This window comes from Anticarsia gemmatalis, chromosome 10 (assembly GCF_050436995.1).
Source record: "Anticarsia gemmatalis isolate Benzon Research Colony breed Stoneville strain chromosome 10, ilAntGemm2 primary, whole genome shotgun sequence".
In the NCBI taxonomy this organism is placed as follows: domain Eukaryota; kingdom Metazoa; phylum Arthropoda; class Insecta; order Lepidoptera; family Erebidae; genus Anticarsia; species Anticarsia gemmatalis.
This window is the reverse complement of record NC_134754.1, coordinates 85,339-110,786: the sequence shown is the minus strand read 5'-3', so window position 1 is coordinate 110,786 and position 25,448 is coordinate 85,339. Positions and strand designations below refer to the sequence as shown.

General features: G+C 41.7%; 3 protein-coding genes across 3 annotated transcripts; 2 read left to right on the top strand and 1 right to left on the bottom strand.

The window, feature by feature from the left end:
• The first annotated feature begins 2,566 nt into the window (after positions 1-2,566).
• On the top strand, positions 2,567-12,516 carry LOC142975815 (organic cation transporter protein-like). The gene is made up of 8 exons (XM_076118888.1): positions 2,567-2,945; positions 6,748-6,946; positions 8,933-9,033; positions 9,505-9,659; positions 10,313-10,572; positions 10,790-11,138; positions 11,300-11,481; positions 11,766-12,516. Exons 1-8 carry the CDS (start codon positions 2,737-2,739, stop codon positions 11,970-11,972), a joined length of 1,662 nt encoding a protein of 553 aa, XP_075975003.1. The 5' UTR covers positions 2,567-2,736; the 3' UTR covers positions 11,973-12,516.
• A 57-nt stretch (positions 12,517-12,573) lies between these two features.
• On the bottom strand, positions 12,574-22,764 carry Cln7 (CLN7/MFS domain-containing 8). The gene is made up of 6 exons (XM_076118889.1): positions 22,314-22,764; positions 15,851-16,094; positions 15,349-15,675; positions 14,530-14,776; positions 14,074-14,344; positions 12,574-13,969 (listed from the first exon to the last, which is right to left on the bottom strand). Exons 1-6 carry the CDS (start codon positions 22,530-22,532, stop codon positions 13,718-13,720), a joined length of 1,560 nt encoding a protein of 519 aa, XP_075975004.1. The 5' UTR covers positions 22,533-22,764; the 3' UTR covers positions 12,574-13,717.
• Positions 22,765-24,082: 1,318 nt separating this feature from the next.
• COX7B (Cytochrome c oxidase subunit 7B) lies at positions 24,083-25,410 on the top strand. The gene is made up of 3 exons (XM_076119038.1): positions 24,083-24,243; positions 24,918-25,072; positions 25,163-25,410. Exons 1-3 carry the CDS (start codon positions 24,198-24,200, stop codon positions 25,217-25,219), a joined length of 258 nt encoding a protein of 85 aa, XP_075975153.1. The 5' UTR covers positions 24,083-24,197; the 3' UTR covers positions 25,220-25,410.
• The last annotated feature ends 38 nt before the right edge of the window (positions 25,411-25,448 follow it).

The window sequence follows — 25,448 nt, the reverse complement described above, 5'->3', positions numbered from 1 at the left end:
AATATAAGTACATGACTGATTATTATAAAAACTGGTTGATTATATTGGATATTCTTCATTTTATTACAAATCTCCCTTAGCTAGGCCTTAATACCCGCGGGTACCTTATGTGTTGACAGTGTTGTTATGTAATTTAAACAATCGTGTATTTCATTTTGTGGTGAAATATTGTCATCTAGATTGTATCAAGTAATAAGTCTTTGAAATCTAAATTACTTGTAAAAGTTTCACATAAAATGTGTTAATCAGTTTTCCTTATTTTCTCGATAACTAGTCGATTGTCGATAGTAGCAGATATTCTGACAATGATAACAAGCTGTCTTCGCAGAAACGTCGTTAATCCGAAAATTCGAAACGAAAACGAAATCTGCTGTAAAAAAAGTATGTTTTACCTACTACAAAGTAGTCCAATCATGTCCTTCAACTTTTAACAGATAGGTACATAGGTAGGTACATACATGTATATTAGAACTATATTTTATGTAGGTGTATAAAATAATCATCTATTCGTTATATGTATGAGTTCTTGACCCAATATGGTCTCGCAACAACTTATCAAGCTTTATTTAAAAAAAACTCGTCTGCGCTAATTAGATAATGTGGTCTTAATTTGACCCATTGAAGTCATTGAACACATGTTGTAGGTACATTATTAAATTAATTTGGTGTTAATAATTATGCATACTTATAAATAATATTGTATCTAGGGAATGCAATCCCGACTCGAGATCGTCAACTCGAGATCCCTCGCGATCAGAAATATCAATCCCGCGGGATCCCGAGATTTTCGGGATCCCGTCTAGTTAGTAAAAATAATACAATTCGAACGGCTTGTTTAATGTAATATGTGTGTGATAGTGTGGTGAATGCAATAAATTATTATTTGAAAGAAAATAAAAGCCTTTATTTTTCAATATTACTAACAACGTAACATAATTAACAGGTGTAATAACATGAACATAATCAAAAAAGTAGGTGTAGCTCCAGGAGATCAAAATAAAAAGTAATCACATGGCATTTTGAAAGTAGCCTCTTAAAATACAAAGTGTATCAATAGTACGAGCTTCTAATCGGCATCTTAAGTCTATTGCAATGTAGCCAACTGCTGAAAATGCCCTCTCCGACAATCCCGAACGGGATCTCGTCATATTATGCTTCGGGATTGATCCCGAAAAAATACACGGGATCTCACGAGATCGGGATCCCGCGAGATCGGGATTGCATTCACTAATTGTATCTAAAGCAAAGGTGGAAAGTTACAGATACAAGTCGTTAACCACATTTTTTATTTTAAATAACATTCATTCTAATTATATTTTAAAGACAACACCCGCGTGCATATTTGCGTAGAGTCATAAGTATTTTTTAGAGAATATTTAAGGCGGGAATTCTTTTTTTTAAGACTCAAAATCTATACTAATATAATAAAGCTGAAGAGTTTGTTTGTTTGTTTGTTTGTTTGTTTGTTTGAACGCGCTAATCTCAGGAACTACTGGTCCGATTTGAAAAATTCTTTCAGTGTTAGATAGCCCATTTATCGAGGAAGGCTATAGGCTATATAACATCACGCTACGGTCATTAGGAGCCGAGTAGCAACGAAAAATGTTACAAAAACGGGGAAAATTTTGACTCATTCTCTTAGGTGACGCAAGCGAAGTTGCGCGGGTCAGCTAGTCATTAATAAGTTTTAAAATTTCTGCTTTTTGTGTTATGTTGGCATATAAATAAAGTATGAAAAAAATATCAATCACTTTATTACGTCCCGTCACTAAATGCTGATAAAAAATAACAATAGGTTGACAAAAGTCACTGACCTTCATTTCTTGCGTGAGACTTGTGCTTTATGAGGGCCAACACCTAGGTCTATTCCTAGAACTTAATAAGACGTTGTTTTCAATAAAAGCCGCCATAAAAGTATTTTAACTCTTGTAATATCACGATAAGTGGCATTGAAATTTTTAAGTTCTACATTTCGGATTACAGTAGTCATATAAGTCATAGACAACGAGGCAACTAGCCGTGGGTAAGATAGAGTTAGCGTTGTAAGTCTTGCTCTATCGTCTCTACATAGTGACGGAAACTAGACGTGACATGAATTAGGTGTTATTTTCCGGGTTTCCTAGCAAGGTGTTTGTTTATAGAAGTGCGTGTGACATGTCGTGCCGTGTCGGGTTCATTGTCCAGCGTGAACAATGACATTGTCGACCGAGCGGCGTGCGTCTGAGACTAACACCTAATGTCATGTAGTGTTACGCTACGTCTAGCTACAGTAGCCAGTCTAGGTGTTAGCTCGCCGCCGCCGCCACTCTGCGCTCCTACACACACGGTCAATGTAAATTCAGTCACTTTCATCAATTGCGCTAAAAAAGTAATGTGTTGTGCCATTTCACTCTAGTGACATCATCAAGCTAACGGGACCACCAAGTTCATTAGGATTGTTTTAAAAACTTTAATGAAACATTGAATCGGTCGTCGGATTTATATAAAAAAGGGTGCGAGAAACAACAAAAATGAAAGAGAGCCCTGAGAAAAAATTCTGTTGCGAGACAGAGGACAGTCATTGAAGGATTGTCAGTCGTGATTGACGCTGTGTGTATCGTGTAATCAGTATAATGAGCGTTACGTAGAGTCAGGTAGAGTCACGCAGTCGCGACTGTTATCAGCGCAGCTGTTGCGAGCGGCGGCCGAGCAGCGCGGCCGCTCAGTGTAGCGTCAGTAGTGAGTGCGGCCGCGAACATGGTGGAGGCGGCAGTGACCCGCGCCAGCGCCGGCGGCACGCCCGGCAAGCCCGCAGACACCAGCGATGCGCTCGAGGACGCGCTGGCGCAGCTCGGCCCCTTCGGCTTCTACCAGGGCTACATCCTCGTGATGCTGTGCATCCCCAACCTGCTGGCCGTCATGTACTCGCTCAACTACGTGTTCGTCGCCGACCAGGTGCCCTTCCGGTGAGGACATACCTCCTTCATGTGTCTCGTGTTTGTTTGACAACTATTAAGTACTGTGATTGAATATATACCTTTTCAACTCAGAGGTCAAAGAAATTAATACAATTGTATATTATTTACATTTGCTTACTTTACATGAACACTAGGCTATAATGCTACATGGAGCTTAGTGTCATGTACAACGGATAACAAGCAGATAAATAACAGATGTTTTCCTTGTAAGTTGTAAGTATTACGATTATCTTGTAAATATGTGAGTCAACTTTGATGACAGAAGGTGGCTTAAAAATTATTACAATTTCTCCGTATGTTATTTCTCGAGTCATCCATATTTATTTGTTGTGGAATGCGACCATTGATAGTCTATAATCAGAATTGGTGTTCGTAAAACGTAATCTCAATTTTAATTTACTATTCAGATTTATTGCTTCGATACAGGTATTTCTAACGTAAACTCCCACGCAGCTACAGATGACCCTTAGATTTTATCGTAAAATGATTGGCAAAATACGTATAATAAAATAAATAAAGTTTTCCCTTACAAATTCTTAGTAAAACGTCGTTTTTAGCCATCAGTGCGATATAATAATATCTTAATCGTCTGATTGGCGATCAGTCACAACAATTATCTATGTTAATTACGTGTTTGTTTTATCAATACACTTTCGATCGTTATAATAAGGTAAAGATTGTACTTGTACTGGATTTATGAATGTGCCAATAAGCTGTTGTGTGTAATACATCAAGACTGTGAGCACAGGCTCCATTGATCAGCGTCGCTCATGATCGTGTTGTATCTTATCGTGTTTGATAACATACTCCCGCGGCGCGCGACGCTCACTTATAAATGCCTCCACACCTTGTTATAAGTGCTCTTACTCTCGCTTACTGCACACTACTCATATCTTAACAATAATACGGACAATGTTTATAAACTGTATCAGTTGCACGAGGTGTCTTTGCTTCGTGAAAGTTAATCTTAACCTTGATGATACGTTAAATGCAAAGTTAAAATAGTCGCTACTCAACCTACCCGGTTTTGTCATCGTAGATTCGATGCTCTCCTGGCATGTTTGTCTAAAATTGATAGTCTAAGAGTCTTTAAGAATGTCAAGTTTATGAACTTGTGTCCTTGATTTGTATATTGTAGCAATAAAACATTGCGAGTGAAAACTGATCAGCAATTCAGATAAATGTAAAACAATTTCAAGGCATGGATAAGATATCTTACAGATGTTACAGGAAATATCGTGAGAAAATCTGTACGACCTTAATCTTTATAACTGTATCTATATTAAGTATATCTATAGAAATCAAGAGTTTTTAAAGCAGCTCTTCCCACTATCTACCTTTCGAAATGACGGTATATTCTCTAACTTTAACTTCGATATAAATAATATTTTTTTTCAAAATCAAGTCATTTATTATTTTAGGTAAAATAGTGACGCTTATGATAGTCTTTACCGACACTACCACTAACACGGAAAGGGTAGCCTTATGGGAAGATCTAGAACAAATTCACGGCCACTCTTTCGGATTTGTTTGAAACAATAATTGATCACGCGAGGAGATGAATATACAAGTCAATCTTAGAAGAAGCTCACTCTTAATTAAGAGAACCTGTACACAAACGAATGCGTGTTAATTATAATTGCTAATATTTGAAGTTTCACTTTCGTTTTACGTTTGTTGCCTACTAGTGAGTAGTGACTGTGTGCGACCGTTGTGGTTTAGCGGAGACCTTGTGGGCTGGCGCTGTTGTGTCCGACGCACTAGACTCAGTGCCTCAACTGTTCAGTAATATCGTTAGTATTGGTAACAAATAATGTATAATACTGTTGTACTGTTAGTGTGTGTGTGTGTGTGCTGGGAGTATTGGGAGCGGCGCCACACAATCACGCCTGACAACACCAATAACAGATGTCTATCAATGATACGATTCTATGAGACAAAATGCGGTCACTTTTAATTAATCATGAACAATTTAATGATCCTTGGCTGCTAGAATAACTAGCTGACCTGCGTGCAAAGTTTCATACCCTATATTGCTGCTTATAGTTTTATTTTGAAGAACTGACCCATATTCAATCCGGGTTATCTCTCTCCACGAAATCGTTCACCAAGATTCAGTTAAGCTATTTGGCCATAAATGTATAACAGGCACACAGATTTTCTCATTCATAACTTAAATGTATGGATGATTACTACAATTTTATTGAGATTTGCCCTACCATAAGGAAGGAAGAAGTATAACGAAAGTTGAGGATGACGAATCGAAGGTGAGCGGTGGGTTTCCCTTGTAATTAGTCACTGATTTCAGTCACCCGATATTTTTATTACTTTATCAGATATTTTAATGTCTATGACAAACAAGTTAATCAGCGACAAAAAAGCAACAACCTCGCTGTCTAAGAAAACACATGTTTTGGTTACACATTTACAATCGGGGAATTCTTAAATTAGTTATGAAAATCATAAACTTATATTAGTGTAATTATTTACAGTTTTATCCACGAACGATAATAAGTTTATATGAAATTTTTCCGTTTATTGTGTAGTTGAGTGTATGTTGAGACCGGCATTATTTCTGGAGCGAGAGTCGTCTTGTTAAATTAAGCCGAAATTCCGCTATTGTATCGTATTGTTAGACATGTGTACAAAGAGGCACAAAACAAGATGTTAGCCACGCACCATGATTTGCACGTAACTGTATTCGTCACATAGTGTTATTATAATAGCCCGTGAATAATTACTACGCACTCGTGAGCCTAGAGCACTTGTGTCCAGTCTACCACTTCACATCATATTGTATTAAACTACTTCATAGATGACCACTGACAGTGTCTTGTCTTGTTTAGTAATTAACGCTAAGCGCCTCATCAAAATCACAGGGTCACACATCAAACAGGGTCACACATGGGCGTAGACGATATAAATCTCATGATCCGCACTATTTAGATAAAAACTGCTAGTAATGTAAAGAGCCTTTGAATTAAATATAATTCCTGTGCATACTTGTGACGCCATTATTCCGTGTAATCATCGTAGTGACACGTGCTAAGTTGATTGTTTAAATGATGTTTCATATGTTATATGTAGCACTTCAAAACTGCCTGTAACGTTCATGTTAGTAGGCTAAAACAATATCTTGATTAAAACAGAAGGTACTTTCAACGTGTATGGAAAATTGAATTGAAAGAAAATTAGGCTTTACATTTTTTTTACATTCCCAAGGTGAAATTCATGTAATTTCGAGTAGACGTTGTAATAATATCGTGTTTATATGAAGATGCAATACAGCATGAGTCACTGCGGTAGACACTTGACTGACTCACTCTGAAGGAAACCCACTATATTATGTTAATAGTGTGTCTATCTTAATACCACAGCGGTCTGCCCAAAACGGGAATCATACTAGTTTATAAATATCATACACCTACATAACAATGATACAAATGATAATGATCCGAACCTGCTACTAGTTTTTAAACACCCCTCAGTAAGTATTTATGTAATTTTCTTATAAAAAGGGCCAAATCTATGTATACAGTATAAAGTCTTCGAGTAACCAACAGCACCAAAATTGCGTTCGTCAGTGCCGCTAATATGCTAACTTTTATTGGACCAACGGGATGGAAAAACCAAGATAAAATCGTAAGATTTGATACGAAAATGATACAATATTTAAACTTTTCCGCTGTGCAGCAACTCAGTCATGGAAACCAATTCCTGTAAACCAAAGCATTTTTAAAGTCTTTTACATGACAGCCCAGCTTGAACCACCTTTCATCTCGCATTCCAGATGCGTGGTGCCGGAGTGCGAGCGCGGCGAGGTGTTGTTCGACAACGAGGCGGCGCAGGCGCTGCTGCCGGCCGAGCAGTGCCGCCGCTACGAGCCGCTCGACCACACCGCGCAGTGTGACCGGGAACACTTCCACATCAACGACACCATGGCCTGCGACAAGTTCGTCTATCAGACACAGGACACTATCTTCGCTGAGGTGACCAATATACTGATCTATGGGATATAAAGCAATAGGCTGGTTTTACATTAGGAATGTGATTGCTATCCGTCATGTGAGGACAAATTACACCCGTAGGTTGTGGTTTTGTGGATATAAAAAGCGAGTTAATACTTGTTAGGAGATTAGCAAGGTGTTCTTTGTTGTAATTTTCGTTATTCACGGATTATACTGTAGTTTTGAGAGGCTAAGTCCAACGTGACAGTGAGTAGGGACGGTTTTTAAACTTGAAATAATCTTGCATATCTCGAGCAGTTTTGCACGTATAAAACTCTTGATAAACTGATCAAAACACAATGAACGTTTCGATCTAAATATAGACTGATTAGTGATTAGTGAAGCTCATGAACAGTTCATCGCTACATTATTTTAATATACTTACTCATGTTTGTTGCTTTACAGTTTTGATAAAGACGATAGAAGTAGCGACTATTCACAGATAAACAACAACTGAAGCCTATAGGATTACTGCTGATCTACTTAAGTGCCAATCGTTAAATCACCCATAAATAACTCTGTAAAAAATAATGATAAGGTTTTCCGGAGCATTGACCAACGGAGACTTGAAACAGATTATCATTCAATATGGTCTTGTTCCTTTTATTAGCACATCCCTTAATCGTGAACGATCATGAATTCCGATCGGAACTGTCGATGATCTCACTGTGAACGTTTTATCAAGTTTTATGTGAAAACCGGACCAAGTCCTAAACAGTTTTTGCAACATCTAAATAAAATACCAACTTTTTGTACAGAAAGTGCCTTGAACTGGTTTTTTGTCGCGTATCGTAGTACAACATCAAATATTATAAGATAATATTAGTTAAAACGTAGATAGTTTGATGGCAGATGGTGCGGGTACCGGTGTATCTACACTGGGTATCAGTACCAGTAAAAGGTACTCTATCATAATTAAGTATAGCTCATTAAGAGATTAGCTCCCAACGTTATCGCAATAGGTGTAATTGTCCTAACTTGTCGCTGTTTACTTTCGATTATATGATTAGATTTGTGAATATTCACGCGTCCCTGAGGACCACTCACGTTTATTACACGCACATGTATTTACTTTCTCTCACTCCAACAATGTTTTACACTTAGAATAGAGTGTAAAGAAAGGTTTACATTCGTTAATCTTGTACATCGATCATCTCGACCTTATTGATAGTGTACTAGCATGTTATCAGTCACGTCTGCAGAACAGTCTGCTAAAGGAAACGAAATTTTACTAATTTTTAAACATTCTTCATTTATCAATTCTCTTCTGTTCACTCTGAAAGTTGCTCCTTAGGGATAGAACAGAAATAAGAACAGCGTTTTTAATTAGAATGACTTGCTATTTAAAATCAAAATTGCAATTTGTAGAATTTCTAATTCTGGAAACATTATGATTATGCTGAATTATCTGATAATAATCATCTGTATACGGATTATGAAACATTGTGCAACATTTTTGGAGAGAACTTATTTTTAGAAGTCAATAAAAGTTGCCCTTGGATCACATGTCCTGTGATATTTATTTAGGAAAAACAAACAGTTACACACTTACTCTTAATATAAATATTAAACATATTTTTTTATGCAAATGCCTATTCACCTGCACGTTTGGCGCAGTAGTTAAAGTTGTCACCTAGCCGCAATAACCGTAGCGCCGCGTGTGATGGGTTCGAATCCCACCCGGGACAAATATTTGGGTGATGAGCACGAGTATCTGTTCTGAGCCTAGATGTTAATGATGTTATATACATGTATTATAACATATACAGTATGTATTAAAACGTATATAAGTATATTTATCAGTTATTTGGTTGCCATCAAGCTTTGCTTAATTTGGAATCAAATGACCGTGTGTGAGTGGTCCAATTATATTTATTATTTATTTTAATAATTGCCAACATGGGAGGAATAGTCTTCTCGTTGAGTATGTGGCTAGCGGTGTATTAAAGCTGTGTTTGTGGTGGTCAGTTCGACCTGGGATGCCGCGACTGGATGCGCACGCTGGTGGGGTCGGTGCGCAACGCCGCGCTGCCCGTGGCGCTCGTCCTCACTGGCTACACCTCCGACACGTGAGTACATACTGCCAGTTATCTTCTACTCTACCATTATTCGGTTAAACAATAAGAACATTAACGGCTAGTTTCCCAACTTGTGGATAAGTGTTGAATGACCTACCCTATAGAAAAAGTGTAAAAAATCAATATTCGTAGGACTCTCATTTGCCTGCCAAGAATTTATCTGGCTTTATAAGGGGACTAGCTTTTGCCCGCGACTTCGTCCGCGTAGTTGGCAGGGCAGAATCTTCATACAAGCTTTCGTCTCTTATTTTATCCCCTTGGGGGAAGAACAAAATCCTTTTTTAGCAGATGCCTAAGTCATATTATCTACTTGCATGCCGAATATGCCGATCCGTCCAGTGCTTTGATATCTAGGAAAGAAGAACTTTTTAGACACCAAGCTAAAGGACCGTACAGCTATTCTAGTTGGTATTCCTATAATAATTAATTACTTGAGTATTAACAGAATGTCGTGTGTGTCAGGTTCGGTCGTCGCACGGCGTTCTGCATATTCTCTGCGTTCGCGGGCGTGATGGGCATCGTGAAGGCGTTCTCGCTCAACTACTACATGTACCTGGTGCTGGAGTTCCTCGAGGCCGCGCTCGGCTACGGCTTCAACAGCGCCGGATATGTGCTCAGTAGTTATTTTTATTTTTTTTGATAACTGAATACATAAAGTTAAATCTGAAGCACTCTCTCTTTATCAAATAAGACTGAAGCTACTGCCTGGACAAGCTCTACTGTTAGTCTTAATAATTTACATAGAAATCATCGCCACCAGCGTCGGTAAAACTGGTATTCTATGACGCATAATGTTTCTTCAGGGGGAGTCTAGAGAGTCGTCATAAAAAATAGTGGACAATGTTATACCTACAGTGTAAAGTAGATCTATACGTGTGCTATCTCGTTATTTTACTATAACTTTAAATATACAAACAAGTATAATATACTTGTAAGATGAGTAGTTCCGCTCCGAGGCGCTCAAACAATGCGACAGTATTGGGTAATTTGTGGCATACAGTCTGCTCTCAATTATGAAACACTTTCACAACTCGTCTCCTTGTTACTCACTTACTTACAATTCATTACGAAATTTATTAAAAGCTTTACAGCACTGAAAAGTATTAGCGGCTGAATGATTTCAGAGAATGCATTTCAGTGAGTCTCTCGTTCGTTTATCTGCGAGTACAATATCAGTCAACAGCAGCAAATATTTTAAAAGAAGATATCTTAATTCTTACCTCTTCATGTGTCAGCACAACGTTCACGTTGTTTATATGTTTGTGTGTAGTGGTAGAGATGGCGCACCCGTCGCTGCGCGCGGTGTTCGCGTGCGCGACGGGCGTGGCGTACGGGCTGGGCGGCGTGCTGTTCGCGTGGGTGGCGTACGGCGTGCCCTACTGGCGCCACCTGCTGTGGACCATCCACTCGCTGGCGCTGCTGCTGCCGCTCTACTACATGCTGCTCGACGAGAGCCCGCGCTGGCTGCACGCTAAGGGAAACGTCGCCAAGACTGATGCCGTTATACGGAAGGCAGCGGCGTGGAATAAGGTACGGAGCATCTCAACTGGTGATGCTAGAGCCGATACATGGTTAGATCGATACAATCGAGTGCTATAATCATGCCCAGGTTCGATATTTTCAAATGCTGTAATACCTGAAGTAAGCGTCTTCATCTCTTATGTATTAGTTAATCTTTTATGTATCAATTTAGAATTAACTAAAGTGAACAAAAGAGTACGATATAATATAGTGTCGGTATTGTCAGGTGGTGGTGGACGAGGAGGTGATGCAGCGGCTGGGCGAGTCGGTGAAGGTGGAGGGCGAGGCGCTGAAGGAGAGTCCGTGGCGCAGTGTGGTGCGCTCGCGCGTGCTGCTGCTGCGCTTCGCCGTGTGCTGCTGGTGCTGGGCCGCCACGGCCTTCGTGTACTACGGCCTCACCATCAACTCGGTGTCGCTGTCGGGCAACAAGCACGTCAACTTCGCGCTCAACATGTCCATGGAGATCGCCGCCTCCGTGCTCATCATGATGGCGCTCGAGCGCATCGGACGCAGGATGTGCATATTCCTCGCCTTCCTGCTGTGCGGCGTCGCTTGTGTGTCGCCCTTCTTTGTCAGTGAGTGTATAACCAACTTGATGTGATTATTTTATCAAACTTCATAAGAAGTTAGAAATATCTGTTTTGTTACCGATATTTTCGATCGCTCTATAAACAATTTTCCTAAAGTGGTTTCGATCAATGCTTTACTGAATTGTTGTGTAACTGGCGTGTTGCAGCTCACCCGGGCACGCTGCTGGGGCTGTTCTTCGTGGGCAAGCTGGCGATCACGTTCGCGTTCAACTCGCTGTACGTGTTCACGGCCGAGCTGTACCCCACGCACGCGCGCTCCTCCGCGCTCGCCGCCTGCTCGCTCGTCGGACGACTCGGCTCCGTGCTCGCGCCGCAGACACCGCTGCTGGTATGTTGATCTTTCTAAAATTTTTTCGTTCTTCACTTTCACCAGTCAAATTCAAATTCAAAATATTCTTTATTTCGTAAACTTTTTACAAAGTATTTGAAATAGTCAATATATTGTATTTTTTGTCCGTTTCGAGAAAGCCGGTTGCTCGTGAGAAGAAACGGCAAGAAACTCACGGCTTGCTCTTTTAAAATGTCAATATAATTAAATTAGTTAAGTAGCAAATTATGCTCTAAAATAAATACAAATTCAATAGAATAAGCGATGTTTGTCGTGTTCGACAGAGCCTGTCGGTGCAAGCGGTGTTGTACGGCGTGTGCACGTGCTCGGCGGCGCTGGCCATCCTGCTGACGCCGGAGACGCGGCGCGCGCGCCTGCCGCAGCGCGTGGCGGACGCCGAGCGCATGCGCACCGACGCCGAGCGCCTCGACGACGCGCTGGCGCACCGCCCCCCCGCGCCGCCGCCGCGCTACCTCTCCGCCGACTCGTGACGTCAGGCCAACCACGCCCTCACGCCGCCGCCGCCGCCTCACCCTCAACAACAACACGACCAGGACGCCTCCGTGTTACACACTCTGTTGAACAAACATTCCGACTAGCTCGTGATAAGAGACTACAGCGTTCGTAGCTCGGACATTAAATAGAAGGTGTATTCGATTGAGGTCACTTTTTAAGACGAGTCTTTAACAATTTAATTTATTTTTGTACTTATCACTATTTAAACTAGAGCCTGTGAAAAGAACTGGTAGGAAACTGGTGGTCGTAACTTAAATGATTAATTACCAGATGTTTACAATAAATACTAATCTTGTAAGAAGCAGTTTTACGTCCTCTCCAAGAATGCGGTACGTAATGTTCGGTCATGATGTGTGACGTGTGTGTCGAAGAAACGTGGTGGTGGCCGCCAGGTGGCGCGCGCGTGCCGCCACGAGTACTACTTATAGTCATTATAATATTGAGTTGCGATCTGTGATAATAATGTACTTACTGGTCAAATGTATTTAATTTATTTTAATAAAATATCAACTTCGTACACATTCTCTACTTTATTTAAACATGTATTAATGAGGACTTCATAATAAAACAAAGTAAAACATTTAATACAATTTTATATTCACCGAAAACTAGAAAAATATACAATATACAATACATGTATAGCAAAAATATACAAAATAATCTATATACTATTTATTATTTACAATAGGTATTATGCATCACAAGTACGGTTCAGTTTGAGCATTCTTCTGTTTATGTATTTACAAAGTGCAATATCTATTCAATATCGTTTGGGAGAAGACCCTTGCCCAGCAGTGGAACAGCAATGGATTTAAAAAGACAAAAAAACTCTACTCAACATTATAGTTTATGTCAGTGTAACGCTACAAACTATTAACACAATCAGTAAATTTAGTCGTTTGTACGTACGTTGTACTAAAACTTGCGGCACATCACTTGCACTATGATGATATCTCCTTGAGAGAAAAGAAAGAAGGACATTGACACGCTGCATATTTACTGTTTAGCCTCTAACGTTTCGAGATTAATTTTATTGAGGAAATAGTAGAAAACATAATTCTATCGTATAATATCACCCATAAATCTTTGTACATAAAACGAACTGAGTGATTATCGTCTCACTGTACTGATGTGTTCAAACAGAACAAATAACTTGTACGGCGAGTAAACAACGAACAATACCATCATAAACCTATCACTTAACTATTGTAAAAGCTATACACCCTGTATACATGCGTGTTTGTACTGAGCACATACTGTACATGCTGTACATACTGTACATACTGTAGGTACGTCTAACAGTCAGTCTTATGACAACACCGCACACTTATCACAATGGCAATATTACTAGCTCGCTACCACCCAACACTTACATCTACTTACATCGATCATCTAATTTATCTGTTATCATTATCATGTTCTGTGTTGTTCTATTATGTTGTATAATACATATTTCTGTCAAAACTTCAGTCACAATGAACCTAAAATTTATCGACAATGTTTGCCTTTCAAGAATATTTTTCTCATAATTTTTAATGCACCTTAAACCGTCTTCGTCGTTCTAAAAGTATTGTAAACATATCGGAATTCCGTCTTGTGAACACTCAAACATGGAAGTGTCGATCGATCCCTACACCGGCACACATAGTCGGACGACTAGTCGGGCAACGAGTCGCAGCGGGGAATCGCGGTCGCGAGCGAGGCGGCCGCGGCGCTGCGGTCACGTCGCCTCGGGGGCCTTCAGCGGGCGCAGTTCCTGCGGCGCGCCCCCGCCCGGCGCCGGCGGGGCGAGCGGCGGCGGCTTCAGGCGCTCGTACACGAGGCGCAGCGCCGCGAGCGCCGCCAGCGTCAGCGCCGCCGTGCTGCCGAACGTGGCGTCGGGCCCGCGCCGCGCGTACACCGTCGACACGAACACCGGGCCCAGCGCGCGGGACAAGCACCCCGCTCCCGTCAGTATGCCCATCCACACTCCCTGCGACAACGACATAACCTCACTCGTTACATTCTGTTATCGTCTCGTCACATTATATTTTCGTTTCACCATTGAAAAAGAAAACAAGTAGAGCGGTGACTGACCTGCGGGCGCGGGCCGAGCACCTTGGAGAAGATGGTCTGTATGAGCGTGACGCCGAGCGAGTAGCCCACGGACACGCAGGCGTAGCCCGCCAGGAACTGCGGCACGGTGAGCGCGCGCGACGTGGCGCACCACGGCTGCGTGTGCGCCGGGCAGCCGCCGCCCGCCTCGGCCGCGTCGGCCGGCGCCAGCGGCGGCGGGCCCGGGCCCCACGGGATGCACAGCAGGGACGCCATGCCCGTCAGCAAGAAGCCGCCCCACAGCAGCAAAGCACTGGAACATGGAAGGCGACCACTGCACTGTCTACTCGAAACGTTGGGCATATAACCTCTGAGTGAGATATATTATTGTAGAGTGGGTACTTATTTGATCTTCTATTTCAAAACATTTCAGTCAGTCGGCCGATCGGCTAGCTAATCGGTCGATCGGCTGTGTATCAGTGAGTTATAGATCCGTACCGTTCCTCGAAGATCTTGGTGAGCGGTCCGATCATGGCGAAGGTGAGGCAGGCGACGACGGCGCCGGCGCTCATGAGCGCGCCCATGTACTCGAGCGCCTGCCGCTTGCTCCACGCGAACTGGTCCATGGTGAGCGACGTGGCCAGCGTCTCCAGCAGCACGAAGTTGAAGCCCAGTATGAAGAACGCCAGCACCAGCGTCCAGCTGCTCACCTTGTCAGGCTTCAGCGCCTTCAAAGCTTCCTTCTCTGAAACACCACATGATAAAGCGGTTATTGCAATGTTCAGCTGTCATTCTGACGGCAAGAGGATCAACTGATGCATATTGCAACTAAATCCGTTCCTTGAAGGACGAAATCCTGAAATACTTTACCTATATTTATCAAGGGATTACCTATATACAAGGATTTATCAAGTTGTACATGCATCACTGCGTCATCCGATGATGATAATTGTTCATTCATATAGCTAGGTGGCGTTCAAATTTTCGTTTGTAGTTGAGACTAGTGGATACCGTATCTTATCACAAACCTTACACTACTGTAAATATATTCGAAGCAATTTATCTAATTTGATAGCTGACTTTGATGTAGAGCGTCAATACAACCAGTTAATTACATCAGCGGTCATCGTCACATTATGCTTAAATACACGTTAGCAACAGTTACAGTACTGTACTTAAATAGACTGGTGAGTGCAGTTAGATATATGACTCACACTCGTTTATTATTCTCACGCGTTCCAGTAATGACTTAACGTTTAACAATAGTAGGTGGTAAATAAACAATACGGTAAAGGAAAACATATTATGTAAGCTTACCAGAGTCAGTGCCCTGAGCGATCATGGCTTCCCTGGCAGCGATCTTCCTCTCCTTGAAGCACCAAGGCAGGAACAGCACGAAGTTGAGTAGCCCGAGCAGCGCGTTGATCCAGCCCGCCGCCGTGTACATGTCGAGGCGCAGCGGCGCGGAGAAGTCGCCGGGCGGCGCGTAGGGCGCGCCGGGGCCCAGCGGCGCCGCGGCCGCCTGCAGCGCCGGGCCCACCACGAAGCCCAGCACCTGCGCCAGCGACACGACGGCCACGGCGCGCGTGCGCTCCGACACCAGCGTCGCCGACGACAGGTACGAGCGAGCCACCGCTACGTTCGCTGAAACCAACACCACACAATATTATTACGTTGATCCTTTCACATGTACTGTACCTACTTGCTTTATCAAGCCATACCTGTATTTTAATGACTTCTATAAACATAATCTTCAGAAATTGTCACGTCGGTCTTGTTATTTTCATAAAAGTAAACAATGACATGTGAGGTATATTACCGGAGCTGACTCCGACGAGGAACCTGGCGAACACCATCCAGTACTTGGCGTAGGGCCTGGTGAGGTGCAGCTGCGCGTACAGCGCGCTGGCCAGCACGAACAGCGCCAGCGTGGCCAGCAGCGGCGCGCGCACGGAGCCGGCGCGGTTGGCCCACAGCCCCAGCAGCGGCGAGAACACCAGCTGCCCCAGTGGGTTGGCGCCCACCGCCACGCCCAGCACCTCCTTCTTCGCGCCCGGCTCCAACTACGCACGTCACCATGCATACAATCATATTATTACTCTTAGTTCGGGTAACAGTATTTGATGAAACAAAGGCTTGTAAAACTTACAAGATTGCGTCGTAACTCTACCTAGCTATCTTAAATACAAAACAATTATTGTTGGTGTATTCATAAACGGGTTTTATAATAAAAATAAACATGATCCGAACACCACATACTCCACCGAGGTTGGTGATACCTTATTCTTAAGTTTTCTTAACTTCCAGTTCTGTGAAACTATAATGCTACAATGTTTGTATCGAAACTCATCTAAAATGAAGAGCATTGAAGAGCGGAGTGATTGAGGTAATCGCATCAGTAATGTTCGTAGCGCGAGTGAGTCTCGTGTGAGGTCGGCACGTAATAGTCGGCGGCACGCGACCCGCCAGGCATCTCTCACGACCTCTAACTTAGTGCTTAAGTTACGCTCAGTTACGCTTGTTATTATATTCTTTGTTATTCAAATGCAAACTGTATTCAACCTGTTTACACCTACATACACTGAAAACAATATGCCGTGAAGTGCTGCGCGTCTACCTACATACTATGTACTAATTATGAGCACATTGATCACTGTTTATATTGTTTAGTCCTTAACACTTCTATCTCGAGTATGTGTGAGCATGTGTTATTGAATCAATATACTCTGTCGTAGTGAACAGTATATTTCAAGGAGTTTATTATGTAGATACCTAGTTGACCTAGATGGTTATTGCCGACATAAAGACTTACATATACCTACTCGTAATTATACTGTTCTGTTCTATAACCGTTCATATCAGTGCATTTATTATATTTACTTAAGCCTACTTCATATATCTTTCATTCTCACAATATTGCACGTAATACTTGCTGCCTACTTATGAGATAATTGTTAGCTACGGTTTTATTGAAACAAGATTAGTGTACAACAATGAGAAGTAATTCAGATAATAACACAATTACGCTCGGAGACCTGACTCATGTCAATGTGTTGCCGACGTTCAAAGTTGAACGTACACATATACCTACCTACCTACTCTACGCCAAATTACATGGTGATATGTAACTACATCTTATTTAAGGAAATAACACAACGAACATTTGCTTATACATACCTACATAATTTTTATCACGTTGGGGAAAAACACAAAAGGTTGTAAACATTCTGGTGATTTCAATTGAAATATAATGAATATTGACACCCAGACATCCAGCACGGCAGTGCAGTACATGTTGAAAATCACGTGTCGTCACGGGACCACGAGGTGACGAGGTGAACGTACATCAATGTATCGAAGCCCATTGTTCCGCAATGTGTGTGTTGTGTGTGTTGTGTGACACTCTACGTCTACACACTGTACACAGTAACACAAGCCGGCCGCCGGTACAAAGGGTGGCAGCGGTGGAGGACGCGACACTGACTCATGCGCGTGTCAATAACTTGCTTATTGATTTATTGTGAGCTCCAACACCGAACTCATTATAAAAATGGATTTATTGTTCACTATATTTGTTATGATTTGTTCTTTGTTCTTCGACTTTTCTTTTGATGCACAAGCAATAATAATTGTGAATCATAACAACGCTCTTGGATCCACCGCTGCATCGTCACGTCAGCCCACAGTCACTACTTCAAAGACATTCTAGGTTTCTTGTAACGAAATTTCATCTGTGAGTTATGTGAGTTTTATCTTAACATACCTAATATTATTGCGAGATTTTTGTAAGCATTTATTAGCTATTAACTATTAGGAGTTATAGAGACACAGATAATGCTCTATCACTAATTTAGTCACTCTTCCAACTATGTTAGAGTCGGCTTCCGATCTCACCATCTCTCCGATGCAGCTGGTAACAGTATGTTACATGGTGCGACTGCCTATCAAACCATACCCACATATGGTTATAACACCATACCCTACGGTAAGACTGGTTGTCAGACTTTCAAGCTTCTGACTAGGTACTAAAAAATTACAACCGGGACCGAAAATTTAACGTGCCTTCCGAAACACGGACTCGATAAGATGGTCACCCATCCACAGAACAACCTCGGCAAGAGTAGCTTAACCTCACAGATCTATCCGCGCGGCTGTAATTAACAAGCTCCTCTCTATCACTAAGGCATCTTTAAAATTCCCTGTTGATGGCTAACAAACAGTCAAACCACTGGCCGTTGCTGACCTGACTCAAATGACTCACTAAACTCATACATTAAATTAGTTCAAGTGATCCTCGGTATAATAATCAATATAACTTGTATTGATGTATTTTAATACTATTTGTACTTATTTACTTAATCGTACTACTAGGTATATACTCGATAGTAATTGTGTCAGAGGTGTTAAAACTTCGACCAGGCAGGCACGTTGAACTGCCTGAACGACGATTACACGTTGCGAAACTATGTATGATAACGATTGTGATATGTTTCTACGTGACCCTCCGTATACATTACAAAATATTATACCTAATTAGAGGCAAAACAACACTCATTATAAAACACTCATATTTATGTTGTGTAGGTACCTAGTTATAAAAGGCCTCTCCTCATGCAACACATGTGTTCTTTAAACACCTTACAGTTCAATAGCCTGATGTAGAGCAGCCGTAAGGCCAGTGAAAAAATGTTTGAATACATGAAGGAAAACAGCGTTTCTTAACAATATAGAGCGGCGGCGATGCGGTGAACGAGGAATGCAACCTAGATTTATATTTTACATCGTCCGTATTAGTATTCAGTTACTGGTTACTCTACATAATAACAGAGCAGGTAATGTGTGACGAGTAAGTACATTGTAAGGTGCTTATTAGTTTCTAGAACTGTACTCCGTACGTATTAGTAATCACATGTTATGATGGAGGCACTTAATTGATGTAACAATCTGTGAAACAATAACCATGTTATCAGCGAGTAGCGACATCCGCTCGACATCGAGTGCCTGTTTGTGATATAACATTAAATATACCTTTACTTGCTGTTACTCCACATTTACTCAGATCACACTACTTATTGTCCATCAAACGAACTGAACAATACGCAGAATACCAAATCGGCTTAACCTCTGACATGACGGTAATCTATGCAAAGTTTCAATCGATGTAGAGAAAAAGGAAAACGATGTGCTCATGAACGTTTAACGAGTGTTTATTGTGAAATTTTTTATCAACAAACTGAGTGCGTAGAGATATTCATGAGAAATTCATACAGAAGAATGTGTAGGGAAGAATGAGATCGCAGTATTGGTCGTGCGAGACGTGATTAGTTCGCAGCGTCAATATAGTGCAGCGTGCCGTATGTCGTAGTGACGATGTGACGATGTGACGTAGTGTCGCGTGCCACGTCTCTGTCGACCAAGTTCTGGATAGCGACGCCCTTCAGCGAGCGCGCGGCTCACGGCCCCGTGCCCCTCAATAACGACTATTTATAGCCGACGCCGACCGACGCCGACCATGCATCACACACACGCGACCACGCCGACATGCGAGGAACTATGCGAAACTCTCTCCCACCGACTCGTCGCCAGCGACATCCGACCCCGCCGCGCTGCATCACCGACCAATGCTAAGCATCGTCACATGTCGCCGCTTGAACACATACTGCATAACTCTCGCAACAGAGGACCTACAAAGTAGACGACCACGCAAACAAATAAACATGAGCAGGGCACTTCTCTAGTGAATAATATTAGTTATTGCTGCACAACGCACGTGCCGTGAGTTCGGCAACTTTAAACATGTATAAAATGACAGTAACATGTTAGCTTTCACTATCAGTGGCTATTTAATGAATAAACATGTGGTAAACAGGGCTGAGTGCGGGCGGCGGCGGGTGACGGCGGGTGACGGCGGGCGATGTTCGCGGCGGCGCGGACGTGCTAATGACACAGTTAACGCGATAACATTCGATTTCATGAGTCACTTCGCTATTACACAATCAGAGAGAGCTTGATGAGGCGCGCCCTTTGTTTGTGCCTCACAGTTTAATAAACCAGGGGCTTTGAGTCAACATGTCATATACTACCTCGTGCACCTCCCTGATGTAGAGCCCGCCTTACATACATATTATGCGTCTTCTTCAAGTATTTACTTTGCTCTCTCTACTTTATCAACGTCAAAACTTTTTTTCGGTCAATAACTTCGCCTGGATACTTGACTTCAGTTACACATAATTAAAATAATATGTGTAAAATAGTTAAGTCATTATGATAGTTAAACTAAACATTATCAGTATTATCACCAGTATTTGTAACTGTGCAAGATAATTTAATTATATCTAACTACTCGCATTGTAGGTATCTTTGTTATAAATGGATGTTCCATTTAGATAGGGTTTCTCCCAAATAAACACATCACCCGAGAGATTATCATGACATGAACCTTAACAATACAACATGCTCATTTAATCTTTACTTCAGTAACTTACACATGCCTAATTGCCTTTATGGAATCTACTATCGCTTATTGCTCCAAAAATGTTTAGTAACGAAAAGCGTGTTGTTGAGCTATGATAAGATCGATAACGGCGGTCGGTGTGTGGACTGTGTGCTCGCTCTGCAGCTCTGTTATCACCAGCGGTTTACCCAGCGCTGCGCCAGCTGACACTGACAGAGTGAGACACCGGCTCTCTGTAAAACTCTCATCTGAAGTGCGTGTGCGCACTGTGCGCCAGTTAGTAGTGAGAGGCGAGCGCGCGACCGCGGCCACCGTGCCTACTGAGTCTACTGACACTAGTCACTAGTGTGAGTTACTGTCACAACACTCACAACTGACGGGGAGTGAGGGACGCACGCGCTCGCCCCGCACGGCTCGCACACACCAGTTGTCCCTGAACTCTAGCGACCAGTACGTCCAGAACATAAAACTGGAGTATAGTGTACTCACTAGCCCTCCGAACACACTCGCCAGATCTCGTATACGTCGTACACACAAACTACTTAACTGTGTGCACCACATTGCACTTGATACATGTGGCCAAGCGTAGAACGTAAAGCTTAGTGTTCTGAGTTCGAGATGTGCAACATGCGCACTTGCGTACAACATGCGTACCTATGTACTTATAACAAACATTTCGAACAATATTTTTCTCAAATCTCATGATATCTTTTGAATGGTTCTTATAATACTAAAGTCCTTGATAACTACAATTTTAATATTTTATAGTGTGAGTAATATTCGTATTGTTGCGCGTGTGAATGGTCTGTATCTCTAGTAAAAACATATACTCGGTTAACAACATCGCTGATAATGACCTACCTGAATGAATACCTACATTTTCTTAAATTACACACCTCACACAGAAGCCCTTGTATTTTCACTTCAATCAGATATTTGATAAAACTCTGATGTAATTGAAGCCTGTTTGAAATGATTAAGGTACTGGTATTGTTTAGAACACATTGAACCAAAGTGATTGACGAACCTAAATGAACTGGCTAATAGACAAATATCGTAGAGCTTTATTTGAACACCCGTGTTTAATTAAAGCTTGGACCGTATGCAACTTTGATGAACTTTGTATTCAAAACAATTTGGGTGCCTACCTACATTCATTTGAGTACTATAGTTAATATCGTACGCGCCATATGCGGCATAACACGAGACCTACGCAGTTACTGTTCTATGTAGTAATTAAAACACCAATCTTAATCACAATATTTGAACCGCAAACATTTACAACATTTGGAGGAGCCGGTCGAGACATTTCACGGAACCTCTACAATTCAACATTCATTCACCTTCAAATAATATTATACACCTGTGATGTCGCCAGTGTCGCCAGTGTTGCGACTACTTGCGACACCCACAGGAAGTCACTTGTCGATAGTCGAGCTGTTGCTACTACTTGCTACTTACAGTACTTGCTACTTGCGTACACTTCCAGCGCTTTAAATTTTCATCTGATAGATGATCAAACTTTTAAAGAAATGTTTTGCTTATTCTATAATAGCCAAGTGGAGTTGTGAGTAAGACTGAGTCCACCATTAAAGCAAGGCTGAATATTGCAGTCTATGCTCAGTCATGCTGGATCCGTCTGTATCAAGTGACCTGTTACATATATGAACCTGTTGCTGACTCACAATTAGAACGGTAGGTACGTTACTGGTAACTAAAATACATAGGTATCATGTGTTGTTCTCTGACCTTACCGAAGGACCTCGCGGACTTTCTACAAAATACTAAGCACTGGTGGGAATGTTGTTGACTTGAAGGTCTCGCTTACCTTGTCCAGGTAGGGCCAAACGCCCGTCAGTACAATGCTGAAGCCGAGCGACATCTGGAACATGGTGAAGTATATGACGTAGACGCTGCGCCAGCGTTCGCGGCGCTCTTGCGGCGTCTCCAGCTGCGGCTCGGCGGCCTCCAGCGCCGGCGCGGCCTGCGCCTCGTCGTCCTCCTGCTCCCGGCGCACTCGCCCCGCCAGCCCCTTCAGCCACTCCATGGTGCAGCAACCACCGCCTGGCACTGACTCACGCCGCTGCTCTGTCTCATACGGCCCAGCACTGCGGCGTCACACATACATCTCGGTATGAACGGCGACAAATTCTTTCGAACGATAAACACAAAGTAAACAAAGAAGCGCGCGCGGAGCGTGGTGTGTTGCGCAAGCGCCTCCGCCGCCCGCGCCTCTCTCTCCGCGACTGAGCCGACTTGTATTATGTCGTTCGTTGGCATCGTTTCCCTCCGCATCACTCCGCATAATCTCGAGGCTCCGTGACGACGACGCTCGCATTAGCGCTGATAGCGTCCATCATATTTATTGTGTTCACCATTTACAAGCATGATGTTATCACTGTAACATAATGCTTGTAATTTATAAATTACTAAATGCAAAAGTATCTAGTGGCGCTGCATTTAAGTCCGTTACGAACAAAACATTTCTCGAGGAGCTCGTGACTTAGTCTCGTCGGTTCCGGAAAGCACGTTAAAATATGTACCTATAGGTACATACAATTCATTCTCATATTCTTATTAAAATAGACCAATTTTCTACAGCAAAGCAAGTCTAAGTTAAACATAATATTATAGGTAAATATTTTTTTGCATGCTCTTCATTTCAGTAGAGAAATAGTAAGACATTGATACAACTAGCATCTAGCATAAAATTGAGAAAAAAAAAAAACAAAAATATATAAACCACAGAACGTCTTTAATCTGGGCAACACCACCATGTTCAAAACCAATTTCAGATCTTACGGACAGAGTATCTGATAGATAGAGCTAACTTCACGATGTAGGAGAAGGATAGTAGGTAGGTACTAGGTACTAGGTTAACATATTCGGCACGAAGCAGTTATGAATTTGTGGACCGCGAGAGGTCAAGTGACAGCAAATGTAGGTAAGAAAAATGGTAAATATCTAATCAACTAACTAAGCTAAACGATACTTATTCGAAAACCAACTATTACATTAAATGTCTAATGTTGAAAATGTTTGCATAAGACTTTAAAGTTAAGTTTTCCTTTTTTATTTTGACCTGTAGTAGGCATAAGGCAGTAGGCACCGGATAAGCATGCCTAAAATTCTTGTACCATAGAAACATTTTATAACGGAAGAAATTGCGTAATGAAGCATATTTTTTTGGCACTAAGAATTGCTCTCCTGTCGCGGGGCCTTTTTACAATCGTACAAACAACGGACACAAAGCACAACCAGACCCGAAACAATTATTTGTGCGACCCACAAATAATTGTTCCGTGTGAGAACCGAACCCACGACCTCCCGACGCAGTGGCGTGGTGACCTAAACGACTGCGCCACGGAGGTAGTCAAAAGTAAGGAGGCAGAAAATTTTAACGAATATTCGTTTTCCTCGATTATAGTAAGGCATTAATTCTACCTTTGCTTAACAATGATTGTATTACAATCATCTACTTGCATCATGCGTCATCGATAAACAGTTGTCGTTACCGCGTTGTTATTAAAATTGTCAGAATGATCTTCGAATCGACTAAAATTTAAAAAATGTATCGGATGAATAGCAACATTGGCAACCCTATTTTGACTTGTCAACTCTGAAGTCTTATTACGAAAAAAAAAGACCGTGAGGGAGCGCCCTGAAATCGTGCTTCAGTTTTCCTGAAACGTTTGTAACACGTAAATAAACCATGTTCATAACACGCCCCGTTGTGTCCAGGCTGTTCCAGCAAACTGGTGAGCTCATTGCAGTAAAATAATCATGTAACTTTATAAGCGAATCAATAACTTGACTGTCATAATATTCTTCATCAAGGTACTACCGACTGTGGGAATTCACTTGTTTTATTACGCCGTGTATTGTTTTTAATAGTGTAGCCCTTAAATCTATCAAAGTCAATGAAACTGTAGTTTAAAAAGAGAATACGTTTATTTTTCTTGTCAAACGTTACATAACAACTGCAGATAACCTATATCTGTCAAGTTTGTAGTAAGTCTGTACAGTACGACATAAGTACAGCACAGTTTTCATTTTACTTTTTGAAGACTTATCTTAATTACTGATTAAAGTAATACGCACGAAGATGATGTTCCTTAGGAGGAAATCATTAAAATAGAAAATAAATTCAAAATGTCTAATATGCAGTTAAGTATTCAATTATATTATGATTATATTAACAAGGAAACATGAAAAAAGGATATTATCAATAAAACTTGGCTGTGACCTGTTAGTCTTGTTATGTATACCATTATTTAATTATTCAAATTAAATTTGTGTGCAGAATGTACATTATAAAGTTGATATCATCTTTTATCCCATCCAAAGGGATTATGAATCCGAATAACCTGGCTTCTGGCCATATTTCATAAAAAAATTATAAATTGACTACATGAGTGGTAAAATGTTTCAGTACGCCGCTACCATGACAACCACTTCAAGGCCCCGAGCATGGATGAGCTGCCAGTACCGCGCGGCTCGTGGCAGGCGCATCACGACGCTAAGCAGCGGAAGTACAATGCAGTCCTGCTGTTAGGCATCGCCTTCAGTGCTGGCACCCTAGTTATTGTATGTATCTCTAATATTTAACTACTAACACGTGCTGCAGTGTTAGTGCTTATTGGCACATTATTAAGGAACTATGTCTGTCTCTTTCAGGCCAAGGCTTCAGGACTGATCTACCTCAACTACTCGCCCCCCAAGTCTCTGGACTAAGTGCTGTGCTGGAGAGACAACACCACGTCTGGCCCCTCAGCTTTTGTAAAATAATCACTTGTGATCAGAGTCTAGCTCAAAGCTCACTTGATGTGTTTATGTAAACTTAACATTTTACAAAAGCTGAATTGGATCAATAACATAAAATAATAGTTTAATTAATCAATAAATAGTTTTTTTTTGTTCTTGAATTTACCTTTGTCCTGTACACTGAACCCTTATTACCAAG

Excerpts from the sequence above, each read along its gene's own strand:
- Cln7 (XM_076118889.1), bottom strand. The coding sequence starts at position 22,532 with ATGGAGTGGCTGAAGGGGCTGGCGGGGCGAGTGCGCCGGGAGCAGGAG. Across the intron at positions 14,345-14,529 it reads ACCAAGATCTTCGAGGAACG|TGCTTTGCTGCTGTGGGGCG; the intron begins GTACGGATCTAT and ends TCCATGTTCCAG. Across the intron at positions 13,970-14,073 it reads TGCTCGGCCCGCGCCCGCAG|GGAGTGTGGATGGGCATACT; the intron begins GTCAGTCACCGC and ends TCGTTGTCGCAG.
- LOC142975815 (XM_076118888.1), top strand. The coding sequence starts at position 2,737 with ATGGTGGAGGCGGCAGTGACCCGCGCCAGCGCCGGCGGCACGCCCGGC. Across the intron at positions 2,946-6,747 it reads GCCGACCAGGTGCCCTTCCG|ATGCGTGGTGCCGGAGTGCG; the intron begins GTGAGGACATAC and ends CTCGCATTCCAG. Across the intron at positions 10,573-10,789 it reads AGGCAGCGGCGTGGAATAAG|GTGGTGGTGGACGAGGAGGT; the intron begins GTACGGAGCATC and ends CGGTATTGTCAG.
- COX7B (XM_076119038.1), top strand. The coding sequence starts at position 24,198 with ATGTTCATAACACGCCCCGTTGTGTCCAGGCTGTTCCAGCAAACTG. Across the intron at positions 24,244-24,917 it reads CAGGCTGTTCCAGCAAACTG|TACGCCGCTACCATGACAAC; the intron begins GTGAGCTCATTG and ends AAAATGTTTCAG. Across the intron at positions 25,073-25,162 it reads GTGCTGGCACCCTAGTTATT|GCCAAGGCTTCAGGACTGAT; the intron begins GTATGTATCTCT and ends TGTCTCTTTCAG.